This window comes from Micropterus salmoides, unplaced genomic scaffold, assembly GCF_014851395.1.
Source record: "Micropterus salmoides isolate LMB-PRFRI ecotype aquatic unplaced genomic scaffold, ASM1485139v1 Ms_hic_scaffold_16, whole genome shotgun sequence".
Taxonomy (NCBI): domain Eukaryota; kingdom Metazoa; phylum Chordata; class Actinopteri; order Centrarchiformes; family Centrarchidae; genus Micropterus; species Micropterus salmoides.
The window spans coordinates 33,009,697-33,022,517 of NW_024040707.1; the positions used below are offsets into that span (position 1 = coordinate 33,009,697).

At 43.4% G+C, this 12,821-nt stretch overlaps 1 protein-coding gene across 3 annotated transcripts in view; it reads right to left on the reverse strand.

Moving 5' to 3' along the window:
• The window catches only part of LOC119904953 (rho guanine nucleotide exchange factor 10-like protein), a 56,392-nt gene that overhangs the window by 10,107 nt on the left and 33,464 nt on the right, over positions 1-12,821 (reverse strand). For all 3 annotated transcript variants that reach the window (XM_038721572.1, XM_038721573.1, XM_038721574.1), the window contains 5 exons: positions 10,529-10,615; positions 10,177-10,385; positions 9,858-10,015; positions 9,635-9,777; positions 3,852-4,023 (listed from right to left, as the gene is read on the reverse strand). In XM_038721572.1, coding sequence (XP_038577500.1) covers positions 3,852-4,023; positions 9,635-9,777; positions 9,858-10,015; positions 10,177-10,385; positions 10,529-10,615 — 769 coding nt within the window. The remainder of the gene's footprint in view (positions 1-3,851; positions 4,024-9,634; positions 9,778-9,857; positions 10,016-10,176; positions 10,386-10,528; positions 10,616-12,821) is intronic.

Sequence of the window (12,821 nt, forward strand, 5' to 3'; positions counted from 1 at the left end):
GATCCGGAGAGACGGCATCCATCCCACTTGGGAAGGAGCAGCTCTCATTTCTAGAAATCTGGCCAAGTTTATTAGTGGACCAAATCCATGACAACCCAGAGTTGAGACCAGGAGGCAGAGTCGCAGTTTAACACACTTCTCTGCCCTTCTTTTTCAGCAGTTACCCACCCAAAACCCTACGCAGAGTCGCAGCCTAACACACTTCTCTGCTCCTCCATTTCAGGAGTTACTTAGTGAAAACCCTATAGTGACGGTGTCTGCCCCCCCCCGACCATTGAAATTATTTCAACCAAAGGTAAACAGAATAGGAGCATAAAAACCTCATAAAAATTAAAACCACAAGAGCAATAGTGCAAACGAATAGGAGAGTTAAATGAGAGTTAAACATCAGATCTCTCTCCTCTAAAGGTGTACTAGTAAATGAACTAATATCAGATTATGATATTAATTTTGTCTTGAAACCTGACTGGGTGATGGAGAATATGTTAGCCTAAATGAATCCACCCCTCCCAGTCATATTAATACTCACATTCCTCGAGGCACAGGCCGAGGAGGTGGAGTTGCAGCTATCTTCGACTCTAGCCTACTAATCAGCTCTAAACCTAAACTAAACTATAACTCATTTGAAAGCCTTGTTCTTAGTCTTTCACACCCAAGTTGGAAATCACTGCAACCAATTCTGTTTGTTATAGTGTACCGAGCACCTGGTCCGTACTCTGAATTCTTAACCGAATGTGCTGCGTTTTTGTCAACTTTTCTCCTTAAAACGGACAAAGTTATTATTGTAGGAGATTTTAATATTCATGTGGATGTTGAGAATGACAGCTTCAGTACTGCGTTTATCTCTCTGTTAGATTCCATTGGCTTCTCTCAGAGTGTTCATGAACCGACTCACTGTTTTAACCACACCCTCGACCTTGTTCTGGTATATGGTATTGAAATTGAACATTTAATAGTGTTCCCACAGAATCCCTCTTTATCTGACCACTGTTTGATAACTTTTGAGTTTGTATTGCTGAACTACACACCATTGGGCAAAGATGTCTGTCTGATAGTGCTGTGGCTAAATTTAAGGATGTGATTTCATCAGCTCTAAATTCATTATCAAGTCACAAAGTAATGGAGGACTCCTATGCTAATTTCATTCCCTCCCAAATCGATCATCTTGTTGATAGTGCTGCAGGCTCGCTGCGAATGACTCTCGACTCTGTTGCCCCTCTAAAAAAGAAAATAATAAAACAAAGACGGACCAAACTGGAAAATTTAATTTGGCAATATAGTCTTAAAACTTATAAGAAGGACCTCCGTAATGCCAGGGCAGCGTATTACTCGTCATTGATAGAGGAAAATAGGAACAACCCCAGGTTTCTTTTCAGCACTGTAGCCAGGCTGACAGAGAGTCACAGCTCTATTGAGCCAAGTATTCCCATAGCTCTCAGTAGTTACGACTTCATGAGCTTCTTTAATGATAAAATTCTAGCTATTAGAACACAATTCACCAAGACCTGCCCTCAACTGGCACCGACTTATCTCTAAACTCAGGAACCTTAGAAACAGCTGTAGAAACAGATACATGTTTAGACTGTTTTGCTTCCCTCAATCTTTACCAACTAACTTCAATAATTTCTTCATCTAAACCATCAACCTGCCTCTTAGACCCCATCCCGACTAGGCTGCTTAAAGAAGTTTTACCCTTAGTCAGCAATTCTCTACTAGATATGATCAATCTATCTTTATCAACAGGCTATGTACCACAGTACTTTAAAGTAGCTGTAATTAAACCTCTTCTGAAAACTTGATCCGGATGTTTTAGCCAACTATAGACCTATATCTAACCTTCCATTTCTCTCTAAGGTTCTGGAGAAAGCAGTTGCTAAACAGCTGTGTGACGTTCTACAGAGCAATAGTTTATTTGAGGATTTTCAGTCAGGATTTAGAGCTCATCATAGCACAGAGACAGCACTGGTGAAAATTACTAACGACCTCCTTATTGCATCAGACAAAGGACTTGTCTCTGTACTGGTTTTATTAGATCTTAGTGCTGCATTTGATACCATTGACCATCAGATCCTATTGCAGAGACTGGAACATTTCATTGGCATTAAAGGAACCGCTCTAAGCTGGTTTAAGTCCTATTTATCAGATCGATTTCAGTTTGTACATGTTAACGATGAATCCTCCATGCGCACCAAAGTTAGTAATGGAGTTCCACAAGGATCTGTGCTCGGACCAATCCTCTTCACTTTATATATGCTTCCTTTAGGCAATATTATCAGGAAATATTCCATAAACATTCATTGTTATGCAGATGATACTCAGTTATATCTATCGATCAAGCCAGATGAAACTAATCAGTTAGCTAAACTTCAAATGTGCCTTCAGGATATTAAAACCTGGATGACCTGTAATTTTCTAATGTTAAACTCAGATAAAACTGAAGTTATTGTTCTGGGGCCCAAGCACCTCCGTGACGCATTATCTAAAGATATAGTTTCCCTTGATGGCATCGCCCAGGCCTCCAGCACCACTGTGAGGAATCTTTGATCAGGACATGTCGTTTTAGTCTCACATTATGCAAATTTCAAGGACTGCCTTTTTTCACCTACGTAATATTGCGAAAATCAGGAACATACTGTCTAAAAATGATGCAGAAAAACTAGTCCAGAGATTGGTTACTACTAGGCTGGATTACTGCAATTCCCTATTATCAGGCTGCTTGAAAAAGTCCATTAAGACTCTTCAGCTGATCCAGAATGCTGCAGCACGTGTTCTGACAGGAACCAGGAAAAGAGATCATATTTCTCCTGTCTTAGCTTCTCTGCATTGGCTTCCAGTAAAATCCAGAATAGAATTTAAAATCCTTCTTCTCACCTACAAAGCTCTTAATGGTCAGGCATCATCTTATCTTAAAGAGCTCATAGTACCTTACTACCCCACCAGAGCACTGCGCTCCCAGAATGCAGGGTTACTTGTGGTTCGTAGAGTCTCCAAAAGTAGACTAGGAGCCAGAGCATTCAGCTATCAAGCTCCTCTCCTGTGGAAACAGGTTCCAGTTTGGGTTCAGGAGACAGACACCATCTCCACATTTAAGAGTAGGCTTAAGACTTTCCTCTTTGATAAAGCTTATAGTTAGGGCTGGCTCAGGTAGTCCTGAACCATCCCTTAGTTATGCTGCTAGAGGCCTAGACTGCCAAGGGACTTCTCTCTCTCCTTCACCCCCAACCGGTCGAGGCAGATGGCCGCCCACCCTGAGCCATGGTTCTGCTCGAGGTTTCTGCCTCTCAAAAGAACTTTTTCCTTGCCTCTGTCGCCTAGTGCTTGCTCTTGGTGGGAACTGTTGGGTTTCTGTAAATATCATCACAGAGTACGGTCTAGACCTGCTCTTTTATGAAAAGCGCTCAGATAAACTGTTGTTGTGATTTGGCGCTATATAAATAAAATTGAATTGAATTGAACTAACAAGGTAAACGCCTCCTAACTAGCAAGGTAAACGCCTCCTTACTAATGAGGTAAATGCCTCCTTACTAATGAGGTAAACGCCTCCTAACTAGAGAGGTAAACGCCTCATTACTAATGAGGTAAACGCCTCCTTACTAATGAGGTAAACGCCTCCTAACTAGAGAGGTAAACGCCTCCTTACTAATGAGGTAAACGCCTCCTAACTAGAGAGGTAAACGCCTCCTTACTAATGAGGTAAACGCCTCCTAACTAAACGCCTTCTTACTAACGAGGTAAACGCCTCCTAACTAAACGCCTTCTTACTAATGAGGTAAACGGCTCCTTCCTAATGAGGGAAATTCCTCCTTACTAACAAGGCTGCACAGAGAGAGCGATGCAGCGCTTGGCCTTGCCTGCAGTCAGATGGGTGGTGCGGGTGGAGATGTTGACTTCCTGCAGTGGTTCCAAGGTCTCTGTGTGAAACAGGTGGATGGACGAGCCCTGGGTGAAGGCCATCCACACACCCCCTCCTGAACGAACCATGTGGCTAACACTGCAGCCAGGATCAGTGTGGGCTTCAAAACTCTGCAGGGGGGGAGAGAGTGAAGGAGGGAAGGAGGGGAGTGAGAGAGGGAAATATGCCAGGGTTATCATGGAAACGACACATCATACTCAAGTCAGCCCTTTATTAGCTTGCAAACATTAGATTTCAGCCAATTTAGCCTGTTTGCAAGTCAATAAAGTTCCAAATTTCAAACTTCCAGGTGATGTTTCACAAAGGTTTCCACAAACTGTATGTCTGAGACGAGATGAACACTTCCTGTTGTAAGAGCAGGATGAGTCCATCTCTTCAGGACTGAATACTGGTCTTCTTCAGTGGAAACACTGAGTGGGAGAGCTTATTAAGTTTAAGTGAATATTAGCAAACACACAAATACATTTACTGAGCTTTTTTTATATGTTCGCTCAAATGACATTATTATAAGCATGATAATTTTATCCCACTGTGCACTCAGAAAGAAGGCGAATATAACACCACAGGGTTCTCCATCACCAGCGCTAACACAGACGGGGATGTTACTCAACTGTGTACTTCTGACCATGAAATCTTGTTTCCCATTGATTTAAATTAAATATGTACTCATCAAAACGGCACTATATCCATTATACTAGCTGCTAACTAGGGCTATTGCGATAACCGCAATACTGAAATAGCCAACCACAGGAGAACAACCGCTACGTTCAAATAAATCAATGCTTTAAATATTTGACCAGCAACATCATGAGGTAATGCTCCAAGTAAGGAAGGATAGCCACGGGCTGTCTGCGCCCCGACTTTAAAACTGGAATTTGTTTTAGGTTGTTTTACTGTTTAATTTGTTAGCTGGACTAATGTTGTAATACTGAGGGCCAGTCGGGAGAAACTGTAGGAACATTAAGCCTCATTAGAAGCAAACTAAATAATGAGAGTGGTGCCTGGAACCGTTCTTCATGTTCTGTCTTTAACATTACTACAGCGCAGGTGTTAGTTGTTAACATTATAGCAGTAGTGTATGTAGTATGTAGTAAAACCCATTCTGCTGTATGTAAACATACTCAATAGACATGCCCCGAAGGTAACCTGGGCTCTGTTTCAGAAAGCAGGCTTAACAAACTTTGAGTTTAATGAGCCTGATGGCATGGTTTGCTTGGAGATGAAAAAAAGCCATCATCAATGGAGCTCCGATACTACTATTCACCATGGCAACAGGTAAATAAAAGCAGAGCCTCCATTTTAATTGGTTGGAGCTATAAATATGCCAACGTGGACCATGATAGGCTCTAAAACGCAGGAGTGAAAGAAGGATCAATGCTTTTTAGGCAACTATACAGCGTTGCTCATTCATCATTTACCAGACTGGACTTTCCTTAATGAATGATAAAGTGCTACAGCCCATTACATTCGATTCTAAATAGGAAGGCTACATTTATTAAGCTGTAACCAGACGGGACTAAATGCCGGTGGCTACCTAATTATGAAAATAGGTATAAATCAAATATAAGACACAGTTTACTTGTGAACCTGTGATTGTAAAGTCACAGTCACACCCAGCAGGTTAGCCTATTAGCCTAATTATTTTTTGCAGTGGAAAATGTGTCTATAAGTTAAAGATTTTGATGTCTATTTTACATTAATAAAATCTTGCTCATTTTGTATTTTAGTAATGCTGTCAAAACACATTCAGACTGTCAACAAGTTGGCCTAATAATGAAAAACTCACTTTTAAACCTTAGTTAGGCCTGTTTAGCTGCACCACAGTCATCCTCACTCAGAAATACTCACGTTATCTCCAGTAGGCCTATGATAACTACGATAGGAATGTTCCGATCAGTGCGACTACAATATGAAAGATTACTGTTCATTGATCAGTTTTTTAGGTTACATATTTAACAGTGATTACTGCAGTAATTTAGCCCACAGTAAGTGTTTTCAGTGCAACTGTCCACAGAGTCGCAACGTTAACCTAAAGACGGACACAGATTGTTTTCTGTGCTGAGGATAAATCCACGATGTGCGGAAATCTGTCCTTACATCGATGACAGATTGATCATAAAGCGGTCATGTTCAAGATCATGTTTGGGTAAAAAAACTAATAGTCTATCTAACCAGGATTTTAAAGTTTTTAAAGATGTAAATGCTCTCAGATATGTGCTTTGATATCGACAGAATGAATGAGGAAATGAAACGGTGTGTCAGGCAGCTGCCTCAGGCTCCGCAGGAGGGGAGGAGTCAGAGAGAAACTGCCGGTTTTCCTCCTGAGGAGGTTAGGTTCACAGCATCAGTTGCCAGAGTTACTGATCTAGGGATTATCTGATCTCGCCCTCTGAAACAGAAAACCCAGAGTTTCCCTCATCCCGGGCTTAACATACTCAGAATTTTCACTAATCCTGCTTTCTATGGGGCCCATAGCTACGTGTGGAAAAACTCCAGGTCAAACTGCAGGAATAAATTTGCTCAGCAGTGTTGTGTAACTGTAACTAGCAGCTAGCTTGTTCAGACAGTTAGCGGTTCGCTGGGCAATGAGGCGAGATCCACAGATACACATTATTACATTACTGCACCAAATTACTGCATTTATCATATATATTTATCATGCTGAGGTGTGGATCCAAATGCAAACCAACAGCGATGAGAATGCAGTTTTAAATTCAATTTATTTAAACAAACAAAACAGGCTTACATCCAAGCACAAGGCAAAAGTCCAAACACATGTAAATCCAATCAAACATAATCCAAAGGGTACAGGGAATCCAAGAAACCAGGGAAAAGAGCTTAGGCAGAAACACTCAACAAACAACAAGGGCACAACATAGACAGAAGTGAACTGAGGGTTTAAATGCACAGGCAAACAAGCACAGAGGGAGTGCACAGGTGAATGACATGAGCAGCTAATTAGGCACAGCAGACACACAGGCTGCGTTCGAAAAGTATTTTTTGCTTCCTAACTGAGTGAAGTGAACCAGAAGTATTTCAGTGGCAGCCATGATAAGAGCTGGTCGAGCTAAGGAAAGGAGCCTCAATGCTTCCTTTCATATCTCTTTTAGCATAGGGTACACCGGACCATCCTTTACGAAAGGAAAGGATAGAATGCCTTACCACAATTCCTTGCGGTGGCAACATTTAAAATGGTGCACGTTCTCAAACTCAAATGATAAAATCCATCAAACACATTTAGCAAGATCCTGCAATATAGACGCACATGATGATACTTTAATAAGACTCACAATTACCTTCTTTCTTTTGGTTCGTTTTCTTTTGGCTTTGCTGTTTCAACACCGTTTTATGTTTCAGGTTGTTGAAATAAGCCATAAAGTGTTTTCGACAAGACGACCATGACGGATAAAGGAGGTTGATCACCATGTAAGTTACCATTGGCTATTAAGCCTTTTCATAACTTGCTAATATGCATATATCTTAAACTGTCAACAACAGACCTAACTGAGACCCATGCCAGCTGTCATTCTGTGGGAAACACTGTACTTCCATACAATTGGGAATCATGTTGATAAATAGGCCTACAGTGGGTACGGAAAGTATTCAGACCCCTTTAAATTTTTCACTCTTTGTTTCATTGCAGCCATTTTCCAAAAATCAAAAAAGTTCATTTTATTTCTCAGTAATGTACACTCAGCACCCCATCTTGACAGAAAAAAAAACAGAAATGTAGAAATTTTTGGAAATTTATTAAAAAAGAAAAACTGAAATATCACATGGTCATAAGTATTCAGACCCTTTGCTCAGTATTTAGTAGAAGCACCCTTTTGATCTAATACAGCCATGAGTCGTTTTGGGAAAGATGCAACAAGTTTTTCACATCTGGATTTGGGTATCCTCTGCCATTCCTCCTTGCAGATCCTCTCCAGTTCTGTCAGGTTGGATGGTAAACGTTGGTGGACAGCCATTTTCAGGTCTCTCCAGAGATGCTCAATTGGGTTTAAGTCAGGGCTCTGGCTGGGCCATTCAAGAACAGCCACGGAGTTGTTGTGAAGCCACTCCTTCGTTATTTTAGCGGTGTGCTTAGGGTCATTGTCTTGTTGGAAGGTAAACCTTCGGCCCAGTCTGAGGTCCAGAGCACTCTGGAAAAGGTTTTCGTCCAGGATATCCCTGTACTTGGCCGCATTCATCTTTCCTCTCGATTGCAACCAGTCGTCCTGTCCCTGCAGCTGAAAAACACCCCCACAGCATGATGCTGCCACCACCATGCTTCACTGTTGAGACTGTATTGGACAGGTGATGAGCAGTGCCTGGTTTTCTCCACACATACCGCTTAGAATTAAGGCCAAAAAGTTCTATCTTGGTCTCATCAGACCAGAGGATCTTATTTATCACCATCTTGGAGTCCTTCAGGTGTTTTTTAGCAAACTCCATGCGGGCTTTCGTGTGTCTTGCACTGAGGAGAGGCTTCCGTCGGGCCACTCTGCCATAAAGCCCCGACTGGTGGATTGCTGCAGTGATGGTTGACTTACTACAACTTTCTCCCATCTCCCGACTGCATCTCTGGAGCTCAGCCACAGTGACCTTTGGGTTCTTCTTTACCTCTCTCACCAAGGCTCTTCTCCCCCGATAGCTCAGTTTGGCCAGACGGCCAGCTCTAGGAAGGGTTCTGGTCGTCCCAAACGTCTTCCATTTGAGGATTATGGAGGCCACTGTGCTCTTAGGAACCTTAAGTGCAGCAGAATTTTTTTGTAACCTTGGCCAGATCTGTGCCTTGCCACAATTCTGTCGCTGAGCTCTTCAGGCAGTTCCTTTGACCTCATGATTCTCATTTGCTCTGACATGCACTGTGAGCTGTAAGGTCTTATATAGACAGGTGTGTGGCTTTCCTAATCAAGTCCAATCAGTATAATCAAACACAGCTGGACTCAAATGAAGGTGTAGAACCATCTCAAGGATGATCAGAAGAAATAGACAGCACCTGAGTTAAATATGAGTGTCACGGCAAAGGGTCTGAATACTTATGACCATGTGATATTTCAGTTTTTCTTTTTTAATAAATTTGCAAAAATTTCTACATTTCTGTTTTTTTCTGTCAAGATGGGGTGCTGAGTGTACATTACTGAGAAATAAAATGAACTTTTTGATTTTTGGAAAATGGCTGCAATGAAACAAAGAGTGAAAAATTTAAAGGGGTCTGAATACTTTCCGTACCCACTGTAAATGCTCCGTATTTGTATTACGCCTTTCTAGTCTTTTTGACCACTCAAAACCACTCATTCATACACTGGCAGAACACTATCTTGCCCAAGGACACTTCGACATGCAGCCTGGAGGAGCTGGATTGAACCACGACCTTCCGATTAACAGCCAACCCGCTCTATCTCCTAAGCCACAGCCGCCCCGCAGAGAGTTTGCATGCTTAAAAGCGCAAGGAGATAACTGTTGTTGTAAATTGGCACTATATAAATAAAACTTAATTAAACATGTTAAACATGCGAGTACAAACACTCACACACGTCCCCACAGAGCTGAAGTCCTGTGGAGACGGAGGGGGAAGCAGGGGAGACGTAGTAACATGTGGCGTTCATTGTTAAAAGGAAATGACACGCTGAGCTGATCACGACTGGTACACACAAGCTTTCTCCACTGTAGTGTCACCTGTGAAACGCTGGTATGTCCTGCTGCTGTCCTGTCCTACTTACAGGTGAGCTGGCGTACCTGTTTGTTGAGGCTGGGTCCTTGGATGACAGCGACTTGGTTGGCACAGCTGGCCCACACAGTGTCTTCAAGTGTCAGCAGACTGCAGACCGGCTCCGAGCCCAGAGACACCAGCCTGCATGTGTCCACGTCCCACAGTCTCTCTGAGGAGGAACGGTACGGGTTAGAACTGGTTCGGAACTCTCTGCTCCAGCAGCACTGCTGCAGAGTAACATTCTCTCACCTCCACTTCTTCTGTGGTACACGGCGACGTTCCCGCTGGCCAGTCCAGCGAACAGGAAGGACAGCGAGTGTTTCAGGCAGAGGACGGGATGGCTGTCAGGGTTCACCAGGGTCAGCAGGCACTCGACAGCTGTGTCCACGCTGCTGTACACCTGGATGCTGTGAAGACAAGAAGTCAAATACAACTGAAGAAAGAGTTCAACACTTGTCAGATGTCCAGATGCAGCGCCTCTAAAGCTCTCTGATAAACATGTTGGATCTGATTAGTTGGATCTGGACACAGCTGGAGCAGATTAGCATCAGATAGTAGGAGGACTGACCTGCCGTCCTGCAGCCCGACACAGATGATGTTTCCTGTCTTGGCTGCAGTCTGGCTCTTCTCCTCTGCACTGGGACACGGCTCCTTCACGTGTTCCAGACAGAGGACCGGGGCCCTCACCGGGACGGTTTTCACCAGGCGAGGAGAGGCTCGGTTCAGGGAGAAGATCTCTACTTGGCCGTGGCCGGAGCTGCCTCCTCCCCCAGCCACCTGAATGCCACGACAACAACAGAAATAAAAATTAATGATGACAGCGTTTACATAGGTGTTCCTGATGGGGTTGTTTGACTATAGATGCAGAAATACTTTGTCGCTTAAGCAGCACAGGCTAGGAATGGTCCACTTGTACTTACCCAGAGGTAACCCTGTGGTAGGGACGTACTGGCAGAGCAGAAACCCAGCAGGCTAGACTGAGATGGACTGTGAAGGGCCCCCTCCAGCTATAAACACAAACAGACAGACTGGATTACTGCAGGATTATAGAAACACAAGCGGGACTCCAGAAACACAAGCGGGACTCCAGAAACACAAGCGGGACTCCAGAAACACAAGCAGGACTCCAGAAACACACAAGGAGGATTATAGAAACACAAGCGGGACTCCAGAAACACACAAGGAGGATTATAGAAACACAAGCGGGACTCCAGAAACACACAAGGAGGATTATAGAAACACAAGCGGGACTCCAGAAACACACAAGGAGGATTACAGAAACACAAGCGGGACTCCAGAAACACAAGCAGGACTCCAGAAACACACAAGCAGGATTATAGAAACACAAGCAGGACTCCAGAAACACAAGCAGGACTCCAGAAACACACAAGCAGGATTATAGAAACACATGCGGGACTCCAGAAACACAAGCAGGACTCCAGAAACACACAAGCAGGATTTTAAAAACACAAGCGGGACTCCAGAAACACACAAACAGGATTATAGAAACACATGCGGGACTCCAGAAACACACAAGGAGGATTATAGAAACACAAGCGGGACTCCAGAAACACACAAGCAGGATTATAGAAACACAAGCGGGACTCCAGAAACACAAGCAGGACTCCAGAAACACAATCGGGACTCCAGAAACACACAAGCAGGACTCCAGAAACACAATCGGGACTCCAGAAACACACAAGCAGGATTATAGAAACACAAGCGGGACTCCAGAAACACACAAGCAGGATTATAGAAACACATGCGGGACTCCAGAAACACACAAGCAGGATTATAGAAACACAAGCGGGACTCCAGAAACACAAGCAGGACTCCAGAAACACAAGCGGGACTCCAGAAACACACAAGGAGGATTATAGAAACACAAGCGGGACTCCAGAACCACAAGCAGGACTCCAGAAACACACAAGCAGGATTATAGAAACACATGCGGGACTCCAGAAACACAAGCAGGACTCCAGAAACACACAAGCAGGATTATAGAAACACAAGCGGGACTCCAGAAACACACAAGCAGGATTATAGAAACACAAGCGGGACTCCAGAAACACAAGCGGGACTCCAGAAACACAAGCAGGACTCCAGAAACACACAAGGAGGATTATAGAAACACAAGCGGGACTCCAGAAACACACAAGGAGGATTATAGAAACACAAGCGGGACTCCAGAAACACACAAGGAGGATTACAGAAACACAAGCGGGACTCCAGAAACACAAGCGGGACTCCAGAAACACAAGCGGGACTCCAGAAACACACAAGGAGGATTATAGAAACACAAGCGGGACTCCAGAAACACACAAGGAGGATTATAGAAACACAAGCGGGACTCCAGAAACACACAAGGAGGATTACAGAAACACAAGCGGGACTCCAGAAACACAAGCGGGACTCCAGAAACACACAAGGAGGATTATAGAAACACAAGCGGGACTCCAGAAACACACAAGGAGGATTATAGAAACACAAGCGGGACTCAAGAAACACAAGCAGGACTCCAGAAACACACAAGCAGGATTATAGAAACACAAGTGGGACTCCAGACACACAAGCAGGATTATAGAAACACAAGCAGGACTCCAGAAACACACAAGCAGGATTATAGAAAGACAAGCGGGACTCCAGAAACACAAGCAGGACTCCAGAAACACAAGCAGGACTCCAGAAACACACAAGCAGGATTATAGAAACACAAGCGGGACTCCAGAAACACACAAGGAGGATTATAGAAACACAGGAGGACCAGGTTGGTAGAGGTAGAGCGGGTTGCCCGTTAATCGGAAGGTCAGCGGATCAATCCCCGGCTCCTCCTGGCTGCACTTGGACAAGATTCTGAACCCCGATTTTCCCCTGGTGGCTGTTCCACCAGTGTGTGAATGTTTGTTTCTGTTTGAAACTAAACTTAGGCTCAGTGAATGAATGTGTGTGAATGCAGATGTAGTGTATAAGCGCTTTGAGTGGTCGAAAAGACTAGAAAGGCGCTATAAAAATACGGAGCATTTACATTTACATATGAGGTATAACGGTATATTATTGTGCATCACATTTTGTTGATGTTATACAGTAATCCAAAAGTAATGTAACTAGTAGTGTTACTGTTACTGTTACTAATGCTTTGATTGATTACCAACATGTATTTATTTATTTATTCAACTATGCACTTCATTTTTCATTTATTCATATATTTATTAT